This window comes from Scatophagus argus, chromosome 14 (genome assembly GCF_020382885.2).
Source record: "Scatophagus argus isolate fScaArg1 chromosome 14, fScaArg1.pri, whole genome shotgun sequence".
In the NCBI taxonomy this organism is placed as follows: domain Eukaryota; kingdom Metazoa; phylum Chordata; class Actinopteri; family Scatophagidae; genus Scatophagus; species Scatophagus argus.
Genome location: NC_058506.1, coordinates 22171569 through 22199509, shown reverse-complemented (window position 1 = coordinate 22199509; position 27941 = coordinate 22171569). Strand labels below are relative to the sequence as shown.

The following is a 27941-nucleotide window of genomic DNA, read 5'->3' as shown; positions in this document are numbered from 1 at the left end:
CAGTTTTAATTAGTGGCCATTGGAGGTGTCGTTGCCGGGCCGGCTGCTCCCTCATATTTCCGGTCTTTATGCTAAGCTAATTTAGCTGACTGCTGGCTGTTCCTTCATGTTTATTTAGTGTGGGACAAACCGTCTAAAATGTCAAACTTTTCCGTCAATGAAACATCAGTCATCAGCTCTCGCACAAAGTGTGTGTAATCATAATGCTCTAATACAGATCATTTTTAAATACATAAATTAAAAATATGTAGAAAGCATCAGAATGGTGAAAAATCTGGTTCAAAAACCGAGATTTTTTTTATGGTCTTAAATGTAGGATGAAACTTTATTGTTCCCCAGGAAGAAACGATCCGCAAAGACAAACATCGAGCATGACGGGGGCGGACCTGTGGGTTTTATATGGAGGGACGATTCCATTACGTGCCTTAAAAATATATTTTCATTCAATATGAACTAAAACGTGTTTGAGATGTCTCGTCTCAACCTTCCTGAAAAGCTTTAAGGGGCAAAAGAGAGCCTCGCTGCATCACAGACCGGAGCCAATGAGCTGTCACGATCCTGAGTAATGTCGGTCAGGAGCGGAGGGAGGCCGCACAGGCCCGGAACAGCCAACACCGCTCAGTCCCTGCCTCCCTCCCTCCTCTCATCCCTCTGCTCTCTATTCCTGTCTGGCCTCTAGAGGAAGAATGAAGCTCTTCCTGCTCTTCCTGTCGGAGAGAGAAGAAGAAGAAGCAGCAGCAAAGGAGGGAATCTTTGCTCTGCATCCAAACGCCAGCACAAGCTGCTGACGAGCTGAACGCTGGGACGTTTCAGCACGAGGCACCTCATCCTGAGACTCTGATTGGACGTCTCAGTTCAGAGCGGGAAAGCAGCTGTCGTCTCTCCAAACGGGGCGTTAAAAAGTGCGAAACAGCAGTTTGTTCGGTGAAGTATGGCGTTTTTCTCCTCGTTCAGTCAGCTTTAGTGATCTCCCCAGCTTCCAGCCGTGAGTCAGCAGTCCAGTGTCCAGTACTGAAGTTTATTTACATTACACAGGTTCAGAGTTTGTTGAGGTAAAAGCAGGTCTACAAATCATCTGATTTAAAGCCAGTCCTGGTGTGTGTGTGTGTGAGTGTGTGAGCTAACGGCAACAGAAACCCCTGCTCCTCTCAGCTCAGTGTGTGTGTGTCATCATAAACGCTGAGTCGTCAGTGTGGGTTAAGTGGAGCTAATTTTAACTGCTGTTAAGTGACGTTTCCTGGGCTGAAGATCACTCAGGAGAGACTTTGTATTTTATTAAAATGTGCCATATATAGCACCTTATACAATCAAAACTGTCTCCAGGTGCTTTACAGAGACCCAGAGCCTGAACCCCCGAGCAAGCAGACAGTGGCAAGGAAAAACTCCCTTTAACAGCAAGAAACCCTGAGCAGGACCCGACTCACGAGGGAGAACCATCCTGCTGATGGTCGGCTGGGTGAAGGAGGAGAAGAAGAGGTAGGCAGGACAGAGAGGATAAAAGAGAGAGAGAGACACATACATACAATAAACATGGTGGTGTTGTGGAGGTGGGGGAGTAGAGATGGTGGTGTTGTGGAGGTGGGGGAGTAGAGATGGTGGTGGTGTTGTGGAGGTGGAGGAGCTGCTCAGTGGATCAGGTTTGTGTCTCCCAGCAGCATAGGCCTATAGCAGCATAGCTATGATAGAGATTAAAGATTAACAGTTAGTCACACCTGTTCTACCTGTGGCTGTAACTATGGCTACCAGCCCTACACACTTTGTTTGGGGCTAACTATAGGCTTTACTAAACAGAAAGGTTTTAAGTCTGGTCTTAAAAGTGGAGGTGGTGTCTGCCTGTCAAACCCAGATTGGCAGCTGGTTCCACAGCAGGGCTGCCTGATAGCTAAAGGCTCGTCCTCCCAGTCTACTTTATGAATTCTGGGAACTGAACGTAAACCTGCAAAAGTGGAGGGTCTTTGGAGATGAGACGCCAGCGTGACCTCGTAGTATTTTAAGATGGATGGAGTGTAGACGCCGACCAGTCACTGCTAACACACCTGATTCTCCATGTGAGCTGTCAGGTGTTTTCACAGGGACAGACCACAGTGTCAGCATGTGGCTGCATCCATCAGCACAGGGTGCAGCGAAGGCAACCCAGAACAACAGGAGGGTCAGTGGGGACTTCAGTCAGTCAGCTATGCTTCCCACTCTGTGGCAACAGTTTGTTGAAGGCCCTTTTCTATTCCAGCATGACTGTGCCCCAGTGCACAAAGCAAAGCTCCATAAAGACATGGTTGGATGAGTTTGGTGTGGAAGAACTTGACTGGCCCACACAGAGCCCTGACCTCAACCCCATCCAACACCTTTGGGATGAACTGGAACGGAGATTGTGAGCCAGGCCTTTTGGTCCAACATCAGTGTGTGACCTCACAAATGCTCTACTGCATGAATGGAAACACTCCAACATGTTGCGGAAAGCCTCCACAGAAGAGTGGAAGCTGTTAGAGCTTAAAGCACACGCTACAGGACTGAAGGACAGTTTCTGTCCCAAAGCCATCATCACTCTGAACTCTGCCCTGAAATCACACACACTATGAACGCTAATATGTGAAATCAGTCAACATCTTTGTGCAATAATGACTATTTATTTATTTATGTATCGCAGCTCATCGGAGCTCATTTTCAACCTTCCTTTAAGCACATGTTGGATTGTGTGGATGTTTGAACTGTGTGTGTGAAGATGAAGTTTGTTTTTAAAAGGGTGACTGATAAATCTTTCTTTTATGTTTATATGTGAGTTCTGAAATGTCACTGTGTATCTTTAAACAATGACAATAAAGTGATCCTGACTTGACTCTTGACTTGTACCTGCAACACTCAGGTGGTAACAACAGATTCATATAAATGGGACGGACAACAGAAACATGTTTCTGTATAATGTGATATAACTCATCAAAATGCAGCCTTTAGACTGTGGACAAAGTCGAGCCAACAGCACCGCTAAGAGGTCCAGAGGACTGGGTTTAGACTGCATCACTCTCAGTTAGTTAGGCGGTTATGAGTGTGTATCTGCAGGGTTTCACTTGTCTGACATCAGCTCACTGACGTCATCTCTGCGTAAACTCACGTCTCCTGCGTTACTTTTCCTGTGCTGTCACATTTTCACATCTCTGACGCTGTGTTTTTGAGGCTTCACACTCATCCTGCAGCCTCGAAGCTTCGTCACATCAAAACTGGGTCTGATGCCGCTCTGGAAAGTCCGAGAAGTGGAAACTTTGGCTGACTAACCGGTGCACCGCTCAGTCGAAACGACACTGAAACCACGTTAATGGGAGTAATGAGGGCAGCCGAGCGGGAGCTGCGCCGCGCTGCCGGCGGGCGGCGCTGTTCTGCGCTGCACACACCCGCAGCAGGCCCAGTCCTGTCCGCCCGTCTCTCTGCCTCTCCTTCCCTCTCCTGTCTGTCTCCACAAGTGTCTCTCTCGCTTTCCCACAAAGCGCCTTGTGCTAAAATCGAGTCAGAAAAGCCCAACGCACGCCAAATGCTGCGTGTTTCCGTCCTCAGCTCTGTGTGTGTGTGTGTGTGTGAGAGAGAGAGAGAGAGAGAGAGAGAGGAAACACCCGCACAAAGTGAGCAGCTTCATATGCACCGAGAAGACGCGTGTGTGTGGCTGCACAAAACGTAAAAATGTTGACTTTAACAAAAGCTGCAGAGGCTCGTCTCTCTGCGGGAGCTCCTCAGTGGCCCTCGCACGGCGATTGGCTGCTTTCAGCTCACTTCGCCGTCAGATCCTGCAGTGTTTCCCACAGGAGAGGCGATCATGAACGTCGTTTCCCACACGCCAACAGTGGACTGTGTGTGTGTGTGTCCGGGGTGTTTCCACACCTGAAGCAGCCCCCTGCTCGTCCCCCTTGTCCCCACTGACATATCGTCTCCACAATCCAGGCTATGTGCACGTTTCCTGAGCCACCAAAGCAAACCCACCAAAGGCTCGCATGTGTGTGAGCTGAGCTGAGCTGAGCTGAGCTGAGCGGCCGGGACTGCGGCTCTCAGCCCTTCGTCTCTGCAAGACAAAAAGAAAGAGAAGCTTGTCGTGTGCTGTTGCCTTCATGTGCACAAAGACAGCAACCAGTCGAGCGCCGTGCCATTAAATGTTGTGGTTCTTGCTTTGGAACACACACACACACACATACACACACACACACACAGCAGAGCATAACTGAGCCTCGGTCCCCCCTTGTCGTGGCAGAAACGCTCATAAGACAGTGACTTTGGGAGCCATAGCATGTACAGAAAAATGTTCCTGTCGTGGCATGGCTGATTCAGGACTCCCACAGCCTGCAGGGGCACCTCCAGAGCTCAGCAGAGGTGCGCTTTGTGCCTCAGCTTCTCCGTGGCTGGGTGAACTTTATATCGAGCATGTATTAACACTTTGTGGCCTGTTTTTTTTCCTCCTCTAAGGCTGGAGGACTCCATTTTGAACGGACCGGGTGTACAGCCAGAGACTACACAGCAACTCGTCTCAGGGACGGAAACCCATCTGTTTTTCCGGGTAGCCCGCTGCAGCATTTCACTGCCTTCTCAGCCGTGGTTGTTGGTGGACATTTCTGAATTACTTTCATTTATGTGTTTTTTTCGTCACATCTCCAGGCGCATGTGTGCTGCCTGCCCGAGTGCGTGTCGGGGTGTTGGTGGACGAGATGTCAGTTGTTGGCACAAGTTTGGCATGTGACATGTCATGCGTGATGGCAGCCCGCTTTAGGTTGATAATTGATTCTTATAATTAAGGCGAGGGGCGGGGCGATTTTTGGAGGTGTCGTGTAGTCGCCCGGTGCGTTTTTTGGTGGTTGTCAGCTCAGATTTTTTTCCTCTTTTTTTCCCTTTTTTCTTGTTGAGGATAAATTTACGGCCCCCTCTGAGCTCCAAGCTGTGGACCGGCTGGGGAGGGAGGCTGTGGTGACGACTGGCAGTGCGCACAGCACAGACAGACTGACTTTCAAGGGGCAGGCAGAGTCTGCGGGCAGGAAACAGCCATTCAACAGAGCAGAAATCAAAAGACGGCGAAATATAAAGTTTTAGTTACCACAAAGCAAAAGAGGGGGGTGTCGCTGGAGGAGCACAACACGCCTGAATCTGTTTCGAGGGCCGCTGGACCAGGCTTTAGCGCATGTAGGGAGGAGGAGGGAGGCGGGAGGAGGGAGGGAGGGAGAGAGGTTGGGGGGGGGGTGAGTACATTTCACAGGATCCAGGCCTAGTAGTATTGCCGCTGGGACTCTCCTCATCCGCTTTCAAAAAATTGGAAATTGGCACATTTAAACGCCAAAATGAACGGGTTGAGGGTCATGTGTGCGGTGGCCGACACCGGAATGGTAAGATTCTCGCGACAGATCCCGTGTCATCTGGCGTTTTCTCCGTGATTTTGTTGTTTGATGCACATAGCCTGCATCTGTCGGGGGGTGTGCGTGTGTGTGTGTGGGGGGGGGTTGTGTGTCTGTGTGTGTGTGTCTCTGTGTGTGTGTCAGCGCGTGGAGGTGAACTTGTTTTGTGCCGTCGACTCGTGTTATGTAGCGTTTGTGTTTCTGTATCGTACAGTCATGGAGCCACTAAAAGCCACGAGCGACACACACACACTCACCTCTATGCGCACACGCGCGCGCACGAGCGGGTCCATTTTAATTCCACTTCGTGGTTACGGCGCCGGCGCGTTAACATCGGCTTGATTTTAACATGACGCGCCATAATAATCGTCCTGGCTTCGTTGTGTGTTCATACTGCATGCATGTGTGTGAGTTTACAGGCTGCTGACCTTAGCGTACTTGGTGTCATTTTCATCATATCGTGATAATTTGTTTCCTGGGGGTTGCGGTGGTTTGCGCGGAATTTGTCCCTCCCCAAAAACATGTCACATTAGGTCGATCTGCTCGTCGTCAGTGAGTCTGTTTGCGTTTTATTTTGAAATCACATGAAGGCGGATTGTGTTGTTTCTACGGATTTGATGTATGAGCTTTTGCCTCCCCTGTAGTCACTTTTAAAAATATCTCTTTACCAGCTGCCCGGGATAACTTTAGATAAGCTGCAGCCATGTCATGACAGTTTACTGAATGGAAGATCAATTGTAGAAACAGGCTGGACAGAAATAAGGCTAAACGTCATTTCTTATAAGATTATTATTATAGAATTATTGAAAACATCATAAAATATCACAGCTGACCTCTATAGGCAGTTGGCGGTTGTTTATAATGAGCTTCAATGCAAGCAGTTGATGTTTTAAAGTCATCCAAACTTAAATCTGTACTGTTTTCTGTGCCAAGAATGTTGGTTCCACACTGACAGTTTTCTGTTCGTGTTTCAGGGCGGAGCGATGCCAGTATGAGTGGGCCTCACTCAGGCCCTGGCAGCGAGACTCATCAGTCCAGCTGCCCTTTGACCCCCAGCCGTGGCCTCTCCACCCTCTGCGGCTCCTCCAGACACCATGACCACAGAATCGGCCTGACCATGTCTGCCGCGGCCTCCTCTCTCAAGCATGCATCCGTCTGTGGGTTCACACAAAGGGACCACTCCTCCTCTTCCTCCTCCACCTCCTCCTCCTCCTCCTCTTCCTCCTCTTCCTCCTCCTCTTCCTCCTACAGTCCTCTCAGGAGGCTGCAACATCTCACCACCATGGTGAGCCAGCCTGACCTGGTCCTGCCGGTGAGGGAGCCCAAGAGGAGCTGGGAGTGGGGGATGAATAAGAAGGAGAGGGGGAAGGAGATGGAGATGGACTCCTGGGCTGATTGCACGAGCAGTGATTATTCTGGCACCCAGAGTACAAACAGGAAGGAGGTCTTTGCTAAATCTTCTGCTGGACAAAAACAGCCTGTGGTCCACACTAGAAGTAGAGACGCAGCGGCGGCCAATCGGGGGAATCCGGTCGTCTCGGAGAAAAAGACAGAAGGTTGTTTCTCAGGCCCGCCCAGCCCGGCCTTCTCTCTCGATAGCAACAGCCCCTTTGCTAACGGATTCCTCCACTTTGAATCCTCTTTGTTTGAGGATGACGACAACGATGAGGAGCGGGAGACCGTGTCACCTGTGGGAGGCTTGCAGAACAAACATGGGAGTGCAGGAAATGTCCCTCAGTCCACTACTGGAGACTTAAATTCAGACTCCAAGGCTACCCTGTCGTCAGCCAAAGTCGTCACCCGGTCCCAGTCCTCTGGTCAGCGCAGGAGATACTGGGACGGCTCGGATGACGAGTGGGACAGTGACACCGAGCTGTTCCTGTTTGGGGATAGTCCCTCAAGGCATTCAATGGCAAGTTTTACTCTTATTACCTGAAATAAACAAAAGGCCTTTCAGGGTTTTTTTTTAAGCAATAACAACAGCTTTCTTTCTGGTGTAGACAGTCACCACATGCCTGAATTTCAAAATGAGCCCCTAAAGGAGGTCTGACATCTCCTTGACTAGAATATATTTGTTGCGTTGCAGGATTACTTAACTTTTTCTCGCACAGCCCTGTGTAAGACCCGCAAGGCTGAACACCTCACTGCCCTTCACCTGTCACAACTCAATAGTGGTCATTGTAAATAATGACTGGGCTCATACGGGACACGACTCCACAAGCGTAGCTCTGGCACTGATAAAACGTGGTTATTTCCTTTTCACAAAGAAATAAAAGAAGGCATTCGCCTACACTGCAGAGGACTGTCAGACTGAGCTGGAAATGAGTGGCGGTGTTCTAAACACAACAGGATGTTAATTATGGTGGATGGGCCACTGATTTGGCCTGCTCATCCACACGGAGGCCAGTTGCAGCAGGGGCTACTCATGGCAGCTGTTAGCACCTGTCTCAGCCCTGTCACAGGCCATAACTCAGTCAGATCAGAACACAAGGGCATGATGCACACATTTGTACATTCAGCATGAGTTAATCTTCCTGAGGACAGTATATCATTTCAAATGTTTAACCACTAGGTTAATGTATCTGTTTGGAAATTAAAGGAGACAAGATGCTACTTTAACTCCAGAACTTGCCTGAGAATCATCACATTTTTAATTTTTTTCTAGTATCACAGTAATTCAGTGAAAGTTGTGTGTACATCTATAGGTGCATTACAAATAGGAACTACTAGTAAGTAATTCGGCTTACTTTTCTTGTTGCCAGTTTGCCAAAATGTAAACAAATGTAGGCTAAAGAAAGGGAGCTCAAGTTGTAGCCTGCTGCTAATAGCCTCCTTGCTAGCATTGTACTTCCTGTTTACATCCCCTCATAATTCTTGGTAACTGTAGTTCCACACTTAGTGCCTGATTAGCCTACAAATAGAAGTAAGTCAAAGAATAGTGGTAGGAGTGACAAAATCCATGGACTTTTTTGTGTTACACTGTCATCATTTTATTTTTTTTGTTCATTTATTTTTGACAGTGCTAAAGCTCAACTTGTGCCATTGAAACGGTTCTCATATTCCTGGAAGACTCACACTCTCCTCCATCTTGTCATATACACATTTTGACTGGATGTTGAAAACATGTGGACATGCAGACAAACAAAATATTTAATCAGAGTCACCCAGTTTTGTCCACAGTGTCAATTTGAAGCTGACTCACAAGTAGACTTTTGTGCTACAGGAACAAAATGGGACCTCGGGGTCACGTTCTTCACTCTGAATGTTGGGGAGGGAGGTGAAATACAAAGATGGAGAAGAAAGCAGCACAGCCATAACTCTGATGAAGCCCCTTATTATTATCCGAATGACAGAAGAGAATACTGACAGGTGATTAAATCACAGGTGTAATAACGTTAATGAAGGCTCCTTTGTTTTCAAGGGTCCCAGTAATAGCAGGACCCCGAAACTGATGCAGCTAAATGGAACTTAGCCATCATAAACTTAATTATTTACTAATAAGCAGTTAGTGTGTTTTGATGCTGTTAATCTGCATGTCTGTTGAGGTCAAAGAAGACTTATGTAGCTAATGTTTTTGGCAGATTTTTACCTCATTCAGTCCGTTGCTCTTTTTTATACTTCATAGTTGATAAATAACAGAAAATTAAAAAAAAAACAAAACAGTTGGGAGGTTGGTAGGCTGCTAACTTGTTGTCAGTTTAACCAAATCAGCTGGGATCTGACTGGGCCCTGCATGCTGTGGTTGATGTGTGACCTTCCTGAAGCAGCTTCCCCAAATAAAAACACAGCTTGTTGTTTTTGCATACCTGTTTTTGTAATAAGATATAACATGTTAGTTAGTGAGTGTTAAATGTGCTGGTAGGCTGGAGGCATAAATAAAAATTACTTAGTCATGTACTGTAGTTCGTTACTGTTTTTAAGCGGTACAGTCACTTTGTAGGTGGTTTAAGTTGTTATGATCAGCACAGTACAAAACACAAGGCTCAGCTCTCTGTTGGTAGGTTAATGTTTCGGCAGCCTGCTGTGTGACGAGTTGTCGTGTCATGATTTTATATGTGGCTTTCACCTTTTTAAAAAGATTATATTGAGAGGGTGACGTACTTTAAAGATTTGTTGTCTAAGATGCATAGATGACACCTCTAGAAACTAGCTGTGCCCCGCCACTTCCTGTTTTAATATAAAGCTGAGCTGATCATCTCCTAGCTGTAGCTTCATGCTAAGCTGACACATACAAGAGTGGTATTGAGTTCCTCAACTGACACTCTGACAGCAAAGTTTGATGTTGAACTATTCCTTTAAAGTGGTCCAGCCATGGGTTACATCATAGCGGCCAGTATCAGCCCTTTGGCCGGTCCTGCCACATGCCGGTCATAACTCAGGCCTGCTCATGTACCCCACCAGTCCACTCAACCTGCTGCTGTGAGCACTTACTCCCATTTACACAAAGCACATAGCGGCCAGTAGTGCTACCAGCTTGTGGTATATTTTTGCTGCGGTTTGTGTTGTGGTTTGAAAGTTGTTATGAAACAAGCTAAAATTAGACCTTAGAAAAGCGTGTAGAGAGCATTGCTGGTCAGAAACTGAAAGCTTTGTCCTGTTATGGTTGACAAACCTTCTTTTCATGCAGTTTTATATGCGTGAAATACCTGCACACCCACAAATGTGACAAAACATTTGTGACTACGCACAGCAGATGATTTTAAGGAAAAAACAGTTTTGTCTTTGCTTGTCTTTTGTCTTCTTCTGTGTTTTCTGTACTGTTCAAGCAAGTGAAAATTACTGATGAGAAGCCAGCCATTAATGGAGCATGTGTGTACGTTTTGACCTTTAGGAGCAGCGTATGGTGACGTGAATCTGAATGTCTTTGAACCACATGTCATTTCATTCAGCACTAAACGATCTTTGTGGTCAGATTCTCCTTTCTAAATAAGTAATTATTCCTACCTCCAACACCTTCGATGTTTTCATGTGTACGCATACATTTCCTGCCACAGCAGTTCAGACAAGACCCAGAGAAGTCTACACAGGTCATCCAAGGTAAAAACCAGTTAAGACACAAACCCTGTTTCATTTTCATACCTCTCACTGCTTTTTTCCCCCACCTCCATTGTTATGTTGTCGACAGCAGAACAGCCTCAAGAAAAAGACTTTGCCGCCTGTGAAGTTTTTAGAAGGTGAAGTTATTTGGGCAAAGTTCAACAGAAGACCATGGTGGCCCTGTGAGCTGATCGTTGACCCCATACAGGGCATCTATCACAGAGTGAAAGGTAGGACATCGCCGACTTACCCTGATTACCTGTACTAATAGATTGTGTATGGGTTGTTTTCAGCATAATGTGATACCTCTTTTGGTTTATGTTGGTCACCAATTAATTGTTTGAGAAAATAATTTCGGACATAACGTAGGATGCATGTTATAAAAGCACGTTCCTAAATGTATAGTTATTGTGTTGTGTACTGTGAACAACATGTTGTGTTTACTTTAAGATCCCTTTGCTTAGTGCCCTTTGCTTCCCTGTTCAGGGTGATGTCGTTTTGATTTGCCTCTCATGAGACTGAGGCTTATGTTTGTTGTTGTCTTAGAGCCCAGTGACCGGCCTTGTCGGCTCTATCACGTCAGGACCTTTGGGGATCCCGTGGAGCTAACCTGGGTGGAGGAAAAAGCAATTCGCACTTTCCATGGAGGCTTTGAATTTGAACAGCTCCCCCTACTGAGCCGGAGGGGGAAGCAAAGGGAGCAGAACAACAAATACACTGTAACTACTATTCAATGAGTGACAGGTTGCTACTTGCACAGCCTTATACAAAGTTGGTGTAAATCATCATCATTGCATGCAGATCACAAAAGAAATTTTACACACAATAACAAAATATATATTCTTATATATATAATAAATATATATATTCTCTTTTAAGCAGACTTGTTCAGAAATAACCTCAGCTACAGTGGTCACCATGAACAAAGTTAATGTGGATGCAAAGTCTGAGCAGTGTTTGTCTTTATGTTTCTGCAGGTTGCAAAGCGTTTTCAGAACTCTTGGAAATCCAGCGTGGAAGAAGCAGAATCTGTTCTCCCAGAGAGACCCAAAATGGCTCCCTCCATTCCTTTGTCCTCCAGTGATGCCTTCCACAACACATCCACACCAGAAAGAGTCAACAAGGTCCAATCAACTGTTGCTCCTGCGTGTTCACCCACCCTTCCTGAGACATCACACATGACCAACGGATCTATTTCATCCCCGGTAATTTCATCCCCAGTAAGAACTCCAGCAAAACCAAGCACTTTAAGGAAATCTTCTGGCAAGAAGAAACCAAGTAAATCATCAAAGGACATGAATAGTAAACACTCTAAAAAGACGTTGCACGGCAGTCCCAACCAATCAGAAAGAGACAATGGAGAATGCCCATACTCTGACCTCGACTCGGTCCCTAAAATTTTGTGTCCTAAAGCACTTGAACGTCAACCTAAGCTAGCTCCAACCCAGCCATCTGTCGCAGCTGCGAAAGAGGTGAAGAAGCAGCCGGAGATTCAGACTGGTCTTTGGTTCAGTAAATCAGGCAAAGAGAGACGCCCTAAAACAACCAATCCTTTGCCAGACCGCAGTCTCTTTAGTAAGGTGCCCTCTAAGAAAAAGAGCTCATTTGTTGTGAGTAAAAAGACACTGGTTCCTGGTAACACCTCCTCCAGTGATCATTCAGGGTTGGCAGACAAGCACAAGACTCTGTTACCTGCTGAAACTATTCTGCCATCCGAACAGTCTGGACATTTGAAGTGTAAAAACACCCTGGTTGCTGATAGACCTTCAAGTACAACTGGCAGTCCTGGTGACCAATCAGGATTGCCAGACAAGCAGAAGTCCCTGGTTTCTGTTGAGACTGGTGTGCCCTCTGACAAGTGTAGATATTCAAAAGGCAGACAGACAGTCAGTAACACAACTGACATAGTGACTGGCACAGGGTCTGACCAGTTAGATAACTCGGATGTTAAAAAATCCGTTGAGCCCAGCATCAGTTTCAGTGACCAGTCCAGATTTTCAGAGAGTGTAAAGACTGTCAGTCAAACTGAACATCCTGACTTGATGACTAATAAAAAGGCCTGTGTAAGTGAAGGTATTCCCAACCAAGCAGCAGAAACACAAAGTACCAAGACTCGAGTACTCGGTTTAAATGTTGACACTACTGAGCCATTAGCAAGGCTAGAAAAGCAAACAAGTCTTGTCTCTAAATGTAGGATGCCCTTTGTCAAATTAATACGCAAGGACATGAAGGGTAAGAAGTTAAACTCCAGTGTAACCATTAGTGACCAACCTGAATGTACAAAGACTGAAATAACACAAGATGCTAATGTGTCTAAAATGTCCTCTAAACAGTCAGATTGTGTGGACTGCAGGGCCTCCATAGATCAGGCAGTCAGTTCAGAATCCATAAAGCCCTCAGCTAAGAAGTTGAAAGCAAGTGCTGGGACTGGCATTCATCGTCTCTCGTTAGAGTCATCGCGAGCCAAAACTGTTGCAGCTTCCAGTGTGGCAAGTGTGTCTGATGAGTCCAGGAGCCCAGAAGCAGAAAGGATACCAACCTTAAACTCAATCAATGTGACATATTCATCCTCCAACCAGTCAGACGGTAAGAAGACGCCTTCCAGTGTAACAGCCATTTCTTCTGATCACTCAAGTAGCTCAGAGCAAAAAATTGCATCTCCCACCAGTACAGATTTAAATACAGAACCTCTGCCTTCTCACCGGCCTGCTCAAGTACCCGAAGGCCTGTCTTCTGAGAAATCCAAGAAGGTTGTCCACAAACTAAAACAGGTTCCAGACAAAGTGAACAAAGTGTTATTACCTGAGCAGCCAGCACACCTCCCAGCCAGCAGTCGACTGATGACCAGAGCCCTGAGGGCCATGCAGGAGGCGGAACAGAAAAAGCGTGAAAAGGCACGAAAGGAGACTGAGCACAAAGAACTCATAAATCAGTATGGAAAAGACGAAGACCTTGAGTTCCAACCTGCGCGTAATTCCACTTGTAATCCTGAGTCCAAACGGGACTGTTGCACAAAAATAAAATCTCTTAAATCACATTGCAGTGACAATGGTGAGTATGATCAGGACACATTTTCTACCTGTAGCACACCCGCTTTGATGTTTTCGGATTCAGCTGGTTTTGAAGCTGAGGTCAAGAGTGAAGATGAAGACCTCTCAGTGTCCTCAACTCCGCCAATGGACTTCATACCTCTTACTTCTAGAGTAAAAGCAAAGAAGGAAGATAATTTCTCTGACATATGCTCTTCATCATCCCCTTCCTCACCATTTTCTTTTATGAATGCCTTTAAAAATGTGGAGGAGGTATCCTTCCAATCCCTGACAAATGAGCGTGATGGTAAACCCATCTCTTTTAAAGCAGACGCAAACTTCAAGTTCAGCACTTTTCTCATGATGCTAAAGGACTTGCATGACACTAGAGAACGGGAGGGGACTCCCTTAGAACTGGAAATTGGACCACCAAGTGCACATGTTAAGGAGGAACCCTTAGTGATGCCTGGGGAGGCTATGCCTGCAAGCCAAGAGCAACAAATTGAACATGTTAATTCAAATGCAAGTCCAGACAAAATCAAATTCACACACAGTGAGGACAGCACAAGGCAGACGTCCAAGAGGCCCTATAACAAAAGGGGTTGCTCCACTGGGGTGAAAAAGAAAGCCAACCGCAAAGTGCCTTGTCGTTCTGTGAGGTCTGGACCTGGTTTCCCAGGACTGGAGTCCTTGCCACCAATGAATCCTTCTTCAGGAGTGGAGTCCAGAGTCCAGTCCTTGTTGGGCACACAGACCAGTAGCTGGGATAGGCAGAGAGGAGCTGGTCAAGGAGTGGCTGGGGAGGAAGAGGGAGGGTGGAGCGGAGTGAAGGAGAATCGACAGCGCATGGTGCCTTTGGAGCAGAGGAGGTGCAACACAAGGCTGTGTCTGGAACAGCCGAATGGCCTTGTTGCAGACTGCTCTGATACTAACAAAAGCTTGATGCGAAACTCTGGAGAAGCTGACAAGGCTCTAACAGGTAAGGACGGTCCAGTTTAGAGATTGCCCTGAATAGTGAAGCACAATCTGACCCGAAGCACTTACAAATTCCTACAAACATGTTTGAACACCAGCAGAAAACGCCAGACTTCAAAGGTGATCATATTGCAGCATACATCCAGCATACCAGCCAGTTTGATAATATAAAGAGGGAGTTCAGAGGGGTACAAAGGGAGAGACATGAGGCAACCTGCATTGAGGTGAGGTTAGTTTGGTCCACTAATCTGACCTGCAAGTCATAACTCAAGTCTTAACACACCAACACAGTATTTTTAAATTCAATGCAACTTGCACTAAGACGTTAAATCAAAGTAAAAGTACAAAATACTAGCGTCAAAATATACCTAAAGTACCAAAAGTAAAAGTGAAAATGACATTTTCAGAATAGTAAAAGTTCATATATATTATTGGATTATAATTATTGGTGCATTAATGTGTTTATCACTTTAATTTTGTAGCTGGTAAAGGTAGTTTAACTACTTTGTACAGTTTATCTTCTGTTGTTGCTTGAGAAATTTCCTTGAGGAGTATCAGTCAATAAAGTTTTGTCTTAATCTATAATATGACATCATCAGAATCAGAATCAGAATCAGCTTTATTTGCCAAATACATGTGACCATACAAGGAATTTGACTCTGGATTTTTCTCTCTCCTGTGCACCATACAAAATACAAAATAACAAATAATAATAATAAAAAATGAAGAATATTTAGAATATAAGTATTTACAAGAAGAAAAAAACAAGAAAAAAACAAGATATAAATATATATGTACATGTAGTGCATAATCATAATCATTAAACTAAATCTGTAAAGCAGCCAGTGACTGAGGTTTTCAAATCAATGTAGCAAGTAAAAAGGACAATATTTGCTTTTGAATTATAGTGGAGAAGGAGTACAAAGTAGTAGAAAATGGAAATACAGAACCACCCCAGCATTGTACCTAAGTACAGTACTTGAGAAAATGTACTCAGTTACTTTCCACCATTGGCCATGGAAAATATGTTCCTGAATGACAGGCCTTCCACTTGCAGTAGTCTAACTGGACACTTCAGAAAGTTTAATTCATCAGTTTAACTTAAAGTGTATAATTTGTGTGCACTCCCACACGGAAAGAAAATATATGAACATATATGTTTTTTATCTTTGCCACATACATTTTCCAACATATATGCACATATTCGAAATTGGCCCCCTACATATATGTCTTTCAACTATATGTACATATATATCCATATGCACACATATATATGTACATATATGCTATACATATATACGTGCATATATGTATAGCATATATACACGTTTATACAGTATGTGCATATAGTTGAAAGTTGTTTTTTTCTGAAGTGACCATGTGAACGATTGTGGTAGTTAACGACAGCACGTTAGCATCATGTTTTAACTTATTTAAACAAACAACAGAACACAAGAGCAGCATCTCGCATGCAGCCGGCGGAAACACAGTTGCCCGCAAAGCCCACAATGCATTGCGGTGCTACGTCACACTTTCGAGCCCTATAGCCTTCTAAGCCGGGTGAGTTGATGATAGATGATAGAGTGTGAGGCCACTTTAAAAACTGCTGCATGCAATAAAACAATCAAAAGCTGTTGTCTTATACACTGAATTTTCTTCTGCAAACCTCAATCTGCATTGAATTAAAATAAGTACAATCATAAATACATTTTGTTTGAACATATATGCACATTACATCATTTGAAAATAAAGTGAGATATAGACGTTGAGTATGACATAGATGTACCTGACTGTGGCATATATGTGGATATATACTGTATATAAGTCATATATGGCACATATATTTCCTATATATTCACATACATGCACATATATGACCCTAAATATGGCATACATGCAGCATATATTCTGCATATATTTGGATATATGTTCATATATTTCTTTTCGGTGTGATCTGGCATTAGGAATTCACTAATGATGAAACAAGTCATGGGTTAAACTCTTATATATTTATATTTTTCAGCACATAAGCGAATAAGAAGACCAAGCAAGAGGCTGATTGAGTGGACTGAAGAGTATGATCAGATTTTCTCCACGAGGAAGAAAACCAAAAAGCCTCTCCAGTTGATTGGAAAGGTAAAATTCATACCAAGTAAGATCTGTTGTAACTTTTTTGATTATAAGTTACATACGCATGATCATATGGCATTAAGCATTCGGTGTCACGCTACGCACATCAAGCTTGTTTCACTGACTGACACTGACATCACGTCATGTGTTTTCTCAGGCCACTCAGCCTGTAACCCTCGTGTCCGAAGCCGCGGTATCGGACAAGGATGCACATGACCACCCATCTTTGAACTTACTTCCTGAAATACAGACGCCACCTCCTGAGGAAACTGCTGCAGCAGTGCCCTCTGAACTCCAAATTCCCAGCACCGAGAACACATCTCCCCCAGACGCACCTGTGCTTTCCATCGACACACTAACCCCTCCCCCAGAAGCTGATCCATCGCTGTCAGAGGCCCTCGTCAAAGACTCCGGTAAGGCCGCGTTTGAGTATTGTTCTTTCCAACTGAACTGCTTTGAAAGTTTCTAAAGACTGTAACAAAGCCAAAATCATCTTATCAAGCTAAATGCCAACAGGCTGCACAGCCAGAAGCACGTGGACAAAGGGAAACTCGGGCCGTCCGTGATACCCATCCTTTGTGTGTGTGTTAGTACCCGGATAAGGCGTCACAGCACAGCTAGCTAAAGCCAGCACTTCTTTGGTTGTCCCATTTGTGCAAAGCTAGCTGAAGATTTTGGTAAAGAAAAAGACTGTAACTCAGGGTCTGTTTAGTACTCATGCAGTCAGCAATTCAAATGGACCTGGTCCAATATTCATTACACTTTCTGGTGGGGAAACAATCATCCAATCAGAGATCAGTGGGAGGAGTTAAGAATGAATACCTCATCTTCCCACATAGCTCGCTAGCTGCATAGCTACATCCATGAAAACTATCAGGAAAAAGCACCTACAGAAAAACTGTCTGTGCTTTTGGCTTTTCTTTGCATGAATTCAAAGCCGCAGTAAACTTTTGATAACCTAGATGAGCCTTTTTATGTGATGTTTGATTCACAGGAAACGCTCCTGTGCTGGGGAGGAAGCGCAAGAGGAAACCCACTCTGAAGATCCTGGAATACTGTCTGGAGGCTGAGGCCTCCACAGCCCCCAAGAAGAAGGTAAAGTACTGACGTGTTTATTCATCTGTGGTGTATGCAGTACACCTGTGTGAGTTTAATGTGCGTGTATTTATACTCCCAGGTACCAGTTTAGGAATAGATAACTATTTAATGTCAGTGAAGGTGAGAAAAAGAAGAAAAAGAGCAGATTTCACGTTTATTCAGCACACTGTTGTCTATTGGGAAGTTTGTTTTTGTGCTGTCAGTTTGACAGGAAGAGTTTAATGTTAATGTTTCTGTTGTCACAGGTCAAAACACTGAAGAACAATTCAAATCCTGCTCCTCAGTCAGGTTTGTGAATAAAATAATAAAGCAGTGTTTGTCGTACTACAGTGTTTACGGTCTTTCATGAAAAGTAATTTTCCTTGTTTCCAGTATTTTAAAAAAATAAAGAAAAGGCAATTTTCACACAAGAAAAATTATTGCACTTCTCAGAAGAAAAATATGTTTTAAAATCTAAATTAGAATTAAACAGTTTCAGATTTTATTTTTTATTTTTTTTCTTTTGAGACTTAACTATCCAAACTCTGTAACTGATTCTACAGATTCTACTCCAACATCTTTAAAAGCAAAGAGTAAGCAGCTCGCGGCGTCCAGCTCTACACCGACTACCACAGAGATTTCCAACTGCACGCCCACGCCGCCCGCTCAGACGGATCCCCCGCCCAGCTCTCCTGCGCCCTCCAGTCCAGCGCCGGCCCCGCCCGAGCCCGCCCGGGTGGAGGCAGCGTCAGCAGACGTTGATGCTACTCAAGCAGAGGACAAGAAAGCTCCAGAGGTTAAGGACCCAGCAGAGTCAGAGGTCAGCTGTCTTCTGTCACAGAATCTATCATCTCCTTCTCCCTTTATTAAATAGTCTTTAATTGGTTAAAATTTGCATATTTGGTCTCACCTTTAGCCCTCGACCTACAAGCTTTTAGACAGCTGTCTTCATCCCTGTCAGCCAACATTTCAGAGTTCCAGTGATGTCCTAACCTGTTCGGAGTCACCAGGAGGTGGCATTCAAACTAAGATGGAGTGCAGAGTCTGTGATCACTGTGATTTTCTGTTGTCTCTTAAGGGGGACCCTTCCAGCTTGAATCACAGCCTGTCGGACGACTTGTCGCTGTGCGACGACCCACTTTTACCTTCAAGGAAGATCATAGGGGACAGAGGAGGCCCAGCCTCCATGAAGGAGAACATATGTCAGGTGAGCTTCCCCCAGGGATCCAAGGATTTAGAGCCACATCCTGTTCAGAGAAAAGCTCTCACTTTGCCTTCATGATTCATTTTAGCAGTGATACGGCAGCGAGTTTATCTTCCTTTATCCAGCCACTCCACCAATCAGATCAAACATTTTATTATCTCAGTAGGTTGTGTTTTCTGTTGCAGGTGTGTGAGAAGACGGGGGAGCTGCTGCTCTGTGAGGGTCAGTGCTGTGGAGCTTTCCACCTGGCCTGCATCTCTCTGGCTGAGGCCCCGAAAGGGAAGTTTGTCTGTCCTGAGTGCAAATCAGGTACGTCTGTGTTTACACAAATGAATTAAATTAATAAGGCCTTTTTAAACAGAGAGCAGTAAAGAAGAGCCTTTAGTTATTCTTACAGTGGAAAATGAGGTGATAAGCAGGCCTGCGTCATCGTTTGTTGCTGGGAACATGGATTCTGGTCCTGTACCTTTTTTATGGATGTGCTGTTTTTGATTGTTTGCTTATTTATTATAATAATGATATTGTTTAAATTATGCAGATATGGGAGTTAGTATGTCAGGTTGGTGGTTGTACAGATGTTAGAAATGTTGTATTTCTGTTGTAATGGAATATATAAAATATGTTGCCGAAGGTACAAACGGTGTGACTTGCACTTTTTGTCTGTCAGGCATCCACACCTGCTTTGTGTGTAAAAAACGCAGCGAGGATGTGCGCCGCTGTATGATTCCCGTGTGTGGGAAGTTTTACCACGGAGAGTGCATCGCCAGCTTCGCCCCAACTGCACCTGTGAACCGAGGCTTCCGCTGCTCCATCCACGTCTGTCTCACCTGCTTCATCGCCAACCCCAACAGCTCCACCATCTCTAAGGGTAAACCAGAGGTCACTCAGATAATCCCCTGTGATTACTTATGCCGTTCTGTGCGCCTGCCATGCTCCGCCTGTCCTGTGTTTGTCCGCAGGTCGTCTGGTTCGTTGCGTGCGCTGCCCGGTAGCCTACCATGCTACAGATCTCTGCATGGCAGCAGGCTGCGTTGTCCTCTCCAACAACAGCATCGTCTGTCCCAACCACTTCACTCCTCGCCGCGGCGTCAAGAACCACGAGCACGTCAACGTCAGCTGGTGCTTCGTCTGCACTGAAGGTACAGTGTTTGGTACATGCGGAGTAACTTAAGCCTGAACCGAGACTGTAAAGCCACGGTCCAGGTCTAACAGCTAGCAAAATATCATCCTGAATCTGTCCAGGCTTATTTTGGATATTTTGGGAAATATGCTGATTTGATTTTTGTTGTTGAGACTTGGATGAGAGGATTGCTTGCGGTCTCATGTCTGTATGGTGAATATGAAGCTTGCACCTGCTGACTTGGCCTAACAGTTGCCGAGAGATTTCTGGTGTCGACCAACAGGTAGAAGGAAAACGATGATTTGTCATTTTACAGTTCAGTTTTTTTATAATTAAACCAACAAGAGGACCACTGGAGCACCACAGAGCCAGGAGGACTGCTCCCAGTTTCCTGTCTCAGGTTAAGCTAACCGGCTGGGGCCTGTGGCTTCATATTTAGCATACAGTCATTACAGTGGTATCAGTCTGCTCCTGTAACTCCATCGAACCGAAGCAGTGAGCTAAAAGAGGCTAAAATGCTTCATACAAACATTACAGCCTAATGTTAATGTAGCTCTCGCCAGCCTTCTGACGCACAGCTGGTAAAGCAATGCTGTTCCTCTTCCTGTGCTCCAGGGGGCAGTCTGCTGTGCTGTGAGTCCTGTCCTGCTGCGTTCCACCGAGAGTGTCTGAACATGGAAATGCCAAAAGGCAGCTGGTACTGCAACGACTGCAAGGCTGGGAAGAAACCTCGCTACAAGGACATCCTCTGGGTGAAGGTTGGGCGGTACAGGTCAGTGGTGGGCTGGGGGTGGCGCTCACAGTTGTGCTTCTGAGTGAAATCCCCAACGACTGTTCAATAGATTGGCATGAAAATCACTTAATTTACTTTGTTTTTTTATTAATGAATGGGATAGAGAGATGATTAGATCTATGAAACAGTTTTGTCACCTTCAGGAAATTTAAACGTCTTTAAATCGTCGTTGTGAAGTCCTTTCCTTGGCTTTTTCCCTCCATTGCTCTGTAAAGGTGGTGGCCAGCGGAGGTCAGCCATCCCAAAACAATCCCAGAGAACATCCAGCGGATGAGGCACGATGTCGGCGAGTTTCCCGTTCACTTCTTTGGCTCCAACGACTACCTGTGGACATACCAGGCCAGAGTCTTCCCTTACATGGATGTGGACGCCAACAGCAAAGAAAAGATGGGGAAAGGTGTTGATGCCACCTACAAGAAAGGTAACCAGAGAGGTTCTGAGAAATGTGTTACTGGGGCTGACACTTTTTATTTGAGGTTTTTGAAGGAATTTAATATTTGAACTGTAACAACCTTTTCAAACTCAGAATTAGTCTGTTGCCTTGTGGTCCAGCAGAGGGCCAGTAATGTTATGCTCTTTGTCATGAAAATGAAAAGATAAAGACAGCCTGTCGAGTGTACAGCCTCACCTGACAGCCAAATGTTCAGCACACTCAGCTTCAGTGGGCCCCTTGCCAGATGCCATCACAGATGAGACATGCGGTTCATACGTGTTAAGAGTGATGTGATTTGAACAAATTGCTTGTTTTGTTTTTGTTTTTTTTTAACTAATTACGTTTTGATTCTTTGAGAAAGCGACAGCCCCGTCTTCACAGATTCTGAACGTCAGTTGTGTCCTCGGTTTGTACCTGCTGCGATGACTCTGATGCATTGATGAGTTTTGTGACTCTTGATGTGCCGCTTCAGCTTTGGAGGAGGCAGCTGTGCGATTTCGCGAGCTGCAGGCAGAGAAGGAGCTTCGGCAGCTTCAGGAGGACCGAAAGAACGACAGGAAGCCTCCACCATACAAACACATAAAGGTCAGGGAGAAGACGTGAGGTGTTTGTTTCTGCCAAAATGCTTTATCCTCTACAGTTAGCCTGTAATCTGAACACTGGTGTTTTGTGCTATCGAGGTAAAGAAATTTGAGAATTGACAGATTTATTATTGTGTCTCTGAGCAGCAGTAAACTTGCATTAAACATGATGAAAAGCTTTGTTGAAGAATACTAAGCTGTGATGTACAAGAAAGATTCCTTGAAAATGACTTGATTGGACTTAATAATAATAATTCACTCGGTTGAGTTCACGTTTCCTTCCACCCGCCTGACTCATTCAGGTGAACCGACCAATAGGAAAGGTTCAGATCTTTACAGCTGACCTATCAGAGATCCCGCGCTGCAACTGCAAGGCGACAGACGAGAGTCCGTGTGGGATGGACTCGGAGTGCATCAACCGCATGCTGCTGTACGAATGTCACCCGCAGGTGAAGAAATCCCTCCATCACACACTGCAGTTTAGGCACATTTTAGAGATTTCTGGAAGGGTTGTGGACCACATTACCTTTTAAATGGATCGTAAAGAAAGTGCAGTGTGTTATCATACATCTGAACTTGCAGGTTTGCCCAGCGGGCGAGCGGTGCCTGAACCAGGCCTTCACCAAGCGTCAGTACAGCCAGGTGGAGATCTTCAGGACGCTGTCTCGAGGCTGGGGTCTCCGCTGCGTCCACGACATCAAGAAGGTGACTGCACAGCTGTCTTCAGTCGTACTGTCCCTGCACTTCACCCTGCTGGTGTCTGCTGTTCACTGGGACCCCTTCAGGCTTACCAATGGATGTTTGTCTCTCAGGGTCAGTTTGTGAGCGAGTACGTTGGGGAGGTGATTGATGAGGAGGAGTGCAGGTCCAGGATCAGACACGCCCAGGAGAACGACATCTGCAACTTCTACATGCTGACTCTGGACAAGGTACAGCTCACAGTGTGGCGGTTTAGGCTTTCGAAGGTGACTGCAGCCGTGGGGGCTTTCAGGCGCATTGGGGGCGTGCCTTTACTGGCTTTGGATTTTAGATCATTTGCTTTTGAGAGTTGCTGCAAAAACCTTTTGCGATTGTGAAGTAACAATCAGGGAAACTGAGATTTACTGAGGCTCACAAACAGCTGCTAAGTAGTGCAATCAGGTGTTGCAGAGGAGGCTTCAAAATGCAACATTTTCATTTTTGCTTGTGTTTTAGGATCGAATCATCGATGCTGGGCCGAAGGGGAATGAGGCCCGCTTCATGAACCACAGCTGCCAGCCCAACTGTGAGACCCAGAAGTGGACTGTGAGCGGAGACACCCGGGTGGGACTGTTCGCCCTTGTTGACGTCCCTGCAGGTCTGCTGTTCTGCTAAAGAGCTGAAGATTTAAACAAACAACAAAAAAAACGCTTTGTTAAATGATCAGCTGCTTTTGAGTTTCTGATTATCAGACATGAGATACAATTGAAAACCCTGAAGCCTCACGTTAAATCGAGCAAAAAGTTAGCAGTTTGATTGCTTTCTTTGGTTGGTCATCATACATATTGAGTGTAATGCAGTGTAATGTGTGATGGGGAACAGAATCTAAAGTTATCCAAAAGCAGGTTTTCCAGCTGTGGGATCAGTCATCCTGTCCAAACGGTGGACTTGAACCCTCCCTGAGGCTCGAATGGGGCGTCAGCAGTTCGTGAAATCACTTGTGTGTGTGTGTGTGTGTGTGTGTTCAGGCACCGAGCTGACCTTCAACTACAACCTGGAGTGTTTGGGGAACGGGAAGACGGTCTGTAAATGTGGAGCCCCAAACTGCAGCGGCTTCCTGGGCGTCAGGCCAAAGGTGAGGGGAGAACGCCGTTTGGTTTGATGTATCGTTAAAACTCTTATTTTGAAATGCTGATTCTTTTGGTTGCTGATTGTCGGAAGATTGTGTACCATTGAAGTACCATTAAACCTTCTCTCCAAAGCAGAACAACCCTCCATCTGACGACAAAGGCCGCAAGCTGAAGAGGAGGGGCCACGGCAAGAGGAAGAACAAGGTGGTGGTGACCAAAGAGCGAGAGGACGAGTGCTTCAGCTGCGGAGACGGAGGACAGATGGTCTCCTGTAAGAAACCCGGCTGTCCCAAAGTTTACCATGCCGACTGTCTCAACCTCACCAAGAGGCCTGCAGGTCGGTGGCTCTGCTGTGCTTTCACCGTCACTGCGTCCTAATACAGAAATCAGATTCAGTCACGTTCTCAGTGAGGACCGTCAGGTCGGCCGCTCAACAAACATTTTGAAGTGTTTTGGCGTTTTACACTCAGTTATTCACTTTATATTTACTTTGACAGACTCAAACGTGAAAGCAAAGTCTTTGTTAAGTCACAGTTTCTTTTGCCCCCTCCTTGTTGTCTGTACATCCATCGTAGGACGTTGGGAATGTCCCTGGCACCAGTGTGATATATGTGGGAAGGAGGCGGCGTCCTTCTGCGAGATGTGTCCCAGCTCCTACTGCGGCCAGCACCGTGACGGCTTGCTCTTCATCTCCAAGCTGGACGGCAAGCTGTGCTGCAGTGAGCATGACCCCTGTGGGCCTGAGCCGCTGGAACCAGGGGAGATCCGGGAGTACACGCCGGACCCCAGAGCCCTGACCTCGGGTCTGGGCATGGCCGTCATCCCCTCTGCTGCCTCTACCGCCTCCGCCCGCGTGAACCCGACCGCCAGGAGGGCCCGGGATCAGATCAGCGCCGGCGCTGGTATGTGTGCTTCCGAGTCGCTTCCCGCTTTTTCCATCCCGGTGCCCATCACTATTCCTGTCACCACACCTGCCGCCTCACCTCCCCCCAGCAGCTCTGACGCCCCCAGCAGCCCGCACGTGTTCGACCTCCCACACTACTCGCCCATCTCCTCGTACGAGGAGGAGAGGGACGAGGAGGAAGACGGGGAGCTGCTGGCAGAAGAGGAGGAGGAGGAGGAGTTAGTGGAAGAGGGTGAGGTGGGGAGGCAGAAATCAGATCCTCACAGCGAGGACGGCGAGCCAGTGATGGTGGGGGTGGAATACCTGGAGGAGGACGAGGACGAGGAGGAGCAGGACGAAGAAGAGGAGGAGGAGGAGGAGGAAGAGGAGGACGATGAAGACGAGTGACACACGGTGTGTTCTGATTATTCGCAGTAGCACAGGACCTGGAGACAGAACCACTGCTACACAAAAGACAACAAGCCCTCACAGTCACTACAAAGAGAAAATGAACCAATCACATCACACGGTTTGTATCCAATGAGCTGCGGGAGGTATGGAGGAAATTTTAGGACAAAACTAAATCAACACGTGAATAAATTAAGTTCATACATCAGTACATAAACAGCTTAAATACTATATATATATATAAATGTACACATAGAGAGATATTTATTTAGTATTTATTTAGTTTTGTCCTAGTGATGGCGCCGTTTCCACTGACCTCAGTGCATCCTCACACTGACTTTGCACACGCCGGCACTGACTGCACCTTCATATGAGAGATCTCAGCTGCGGCATCTAACTTTGGATTTGTACTCACACTTCACTCCGTTGCTGGTTTGTTTTGGTGTGTCTGTCGGTGGTATATGAGGTGTCATATGTGTCAGTACCTGGAGACAGTTTTTGACCCTGCAGCATCACGGTGTCAGCAGGTTGTGTAAGCGTTTCCGAGTAAAAACTCTTCGCTCTTTAGTCCACGTAAATGTCTCTGACTTGGCCACGCTTCAGTCAAACGGTGGCCACGTCTTCTTCAGTGTTCAGGAGAGGCTTCGGTTACAAAAAGCCTTGAACTTATCTGTAAATACACCCGTTTTCTGTCTCCCGCCCGAATCGCATCCAGTTTGGTTGTGCTGACAAGCACTGACACAAGTGAACCACAACAAACCACTTCTGGACTGGAACCTGTCCTGATTTTGTCAGTGGAATTTGGTTTTTGGGAATCGGTTCAGTGAATTCATCAGACGCTGCTTCAACAGCTGAGTGCTCCAGGATCAGATCACGTAGGAAGGTGTGAAAGTGCCAGATGATTGGCTGCCTGGGCCTGCTGGTGTCCACTGCTGAAGTACGCAGTCCGCCAGCAGCCTGATCAGGATGACACTTGTGCCAGAGTTAACCATCTCATGCCAAAAAAGATCTCAGACCGAGGAGGATTCTGGGTCGGACGGAGGAAAGCCACTAAGAAAGATTTTATCCCATCACGGGACACTAACGCTGTCTCACAGGTGGGTGAGCAGCACCATGAGAGGACATCGTCTGACACTCGGCAACACCAAGTGACACGTCAGTGTTGCCGGGTGTTTGCAGGTCGTCAGCACTAAGTTTGCTCCGGTGTGTGCGCTGTGCTCTGTAGTCATTATTTATATACCGTTCAGTGACGCACAAACGACGGCGAGGGAGAATCGGGGCGTCGGCTCCTCGATCCCTCATCATCTTGACTCTCCTTCCAGGGGACGCAAAAGGTCTTCGACGGACTCCCGCCATGATGCTTGCACTTGCAGTATGTGTTCCGCTCTGTCTTCAAGCTTAATATCGTCTGTGTGTTATCTGCCAATGCCTTAGAGTGCATTTCTTTGGAAATATTTTTAACGGATGGTTTGGCACCTGTGAGAGACGAGTGTCCCCACTGAAGCGTTTATACAGCCGCCCGACAAGCCAAGTTTCATTCCAGTGTAGTGACGAGCTGTTAGATCTCAACCATTGACCTGTTCAAAAAACTGCTATATAAATATATAAGAAAAAGAAGTTATGACGTCAGATTTGTACTGTTCTCATTCCTTTTTTATTTATTGGTCCAACCTTAGCTCAGTAGAAAACGTAGATGGGTGAGTTGCTGAAAATTAAAGCGAGGCCTGTGATGTCATTGTCTTTTGTTTCGTTTTAAAAAGCATCTTTACATTTGAGACATTTTCACGAGTGGATTTTAATTCACCAATTGAAATCACATAATTCTATACATGTAGATGTGTAGTGAGCACAAAAGCGATTATTTACCCACCAAAGTGCTTTAAACCTTTTTGGCTCCCCGTTTTGTTTCGTCAGAGTTAGGTAAGCTCTCACCTGTCCGACAGCAGCAGCACTGAGACCAGGTCCCCTCAAAAACTAAACGTCTTAAAGTCATGAAGAGATTTTATTTCAGCAGTCGTAAAGCAGACAAGTGCTGAAATCAAGTCAGCTTGTTGGCTTGTAGATGTGCAGAATCACGCTGACGTTTTTAACATGCATACGTTGACGTGTTCTTCTTAAACGTGAACAGCCGCAGTGTCGTCCACACAACAGGAAGTGGATGCTGGACCAAAAAGATTTTCTGGCTGTCTTGCTTTGACGTTGTGCCCAATAGGCTTATAAGATGTGTGTGTCAAACTACTTTGATCATCCAAACAGTTCATTGATTGGCAAGCTGTAGCTTCCTGTGGGGTAGTTTATGAAGAGATGTCGTCATTTATAACATTTCATATGTTTTGTAGGCTAACTAAAGCTGACAAAAAGCTGCAGTGAAGTAAAAGGTACAACATGTAGAAGTAGCACGAAGTAAGACAAGTACCTCAAATCTGTACTTCAGTGTAGTACTTGAGTAAAACCTGCTAGTCTGTGATTGGTCAGTTGCTTGTGTAAGCAGAGGAAGCGGATGTCGGTAAGCACAATATCGGACCTGTTTGATTTGCTGAGCAGATCTGAGGTGTGTGTGCAACCAGGCTAACGCTCTGCTAGCTGCTAACCAAACAGCAACAGGAAGTGGAGGCGCCAAACTTTTATTTTTCACGTTTCACAGCTTTTAACTGTTTTGGATTATTAGGTGTAGTGAGACGTCCCGTCCTAAGGTTGGCACGGCACGACCAGGAGGACAGAGAGGCGAACACACACTCACACACACTCACCAGCCACACTGTGGAAATGAGTGTAAACAGGAAGCAGGACCTTCACAGAGGGTTTGTGCGCAGGCGTACAGAGCACTGTGTGATCGCGCCATTTGTACCATAACACGAGCACGTTGGAAAAGAAGCTCGTGTCTTAGCACAACAAACACTCAAGTCATGTTTGACTTATTCTCTTCACTTTTCATTTTCCCGCCTTTGGCTGGCAGCCTGAGATGCAGACGGTGAGAGGAAGTCCTTCTGAGAAAGTCACAGGTGAGGAGGAGGAGGAGGAGCACACCTTCGTCCAGCAGCCTGTCAGAAGGACCCGCTGGAGACTGAAGAAGGTTTAGTGTGTCGGCTGGATTTACGTGTATTAA

The 27941-nt window shown here is 46.0% G+C and overlaps 1 protein-coding gene across 8 annotated transcripts; it reads left to right on the top strand.

The window, feature by feature from the left end:
* Positions 1–777: 777 nt before the first annotated feature.
* nsd1b (nuclear receptor binding SET domain protein 1b) lies at positions 778–27837 on the top strand. 8 transcript variants are annotated; one of them, XM_046411574.1, is made up of 25 exons: positions 4195–4347; positions 4441–4531; positions 6332–7269; positions 10486–10624; positions 10941–11113; positions 11372–14402; positions 16422–16534; positions 16686–16941; positions 17523–17623; positions 17872–17914; positions 18169–18425; positions 18684–18812; positions 18995–19118; positions 19477–19677; positions 19769–19948; positions 20545–20701; positions 20938–21143; positions 21628–21740; positions 22039–22185; positions 22319–22441; positions 22549–22665; positions 22931–23072; positions 23443–23549; positions 23677–23881; positions 24120–27837. In XM_046411574.1, exons 3-25 carry the CDS (start codon positions 6349–6351, stop codon positions 24833–24835), a joined length of 7701 nt encoding a protein of 2566 aa, XP_046267530.1. In that variant the 5' UTR covers positions 4195–4347; positions 4441–4531; positions 6332–6348; the 3' UTR covers positions 24836–27837. The 8 variants fall into 8 exon arrangements, with proteins under 8 accessions (XP_046267532.1, XP_046267530.1, XP_046267534.1 ...); XM_046411576.1 differs by lacking the exons at positions 4195–4347; positions 4441–4531 and adding an exon at positions 778–902; XM_046411578.1 differs by lacking the exons at positions 4195–4347; positions 4441–4531 and adding an exon at positions 4551–4572.
* Positions 27838–27941: the final 104 nt, after the last annotated feature.

What these genes read in the sequence shown, in the direction of transcription:
- nsd1b (XM_046411571.1), top strand. Translation starts at nt 5,707, where the DNA reads ATGACGCGCCATAATAATCGTCCTGGCTTCGTTGTGTGTTCATACTGC. An exon ending in CATCTATCACAGAGTGAAAG is followed by an intron (nt 10,625 to 10,940) that starts GTAGGACATCGC and finishes TTGTTGTCTTAG; the next exon opens with AGCCCAGTGACCGGCCTTGT. An exon ending in GTGCTTCGTCTGCACTGAAG is followed by an intron (nt 19,949 to 20,544) that starts GTACAGTGTTTG and finishes CCTGTGCTCCAG; the next exon opens with GGGGCAGTCTGCTGTGCTGT.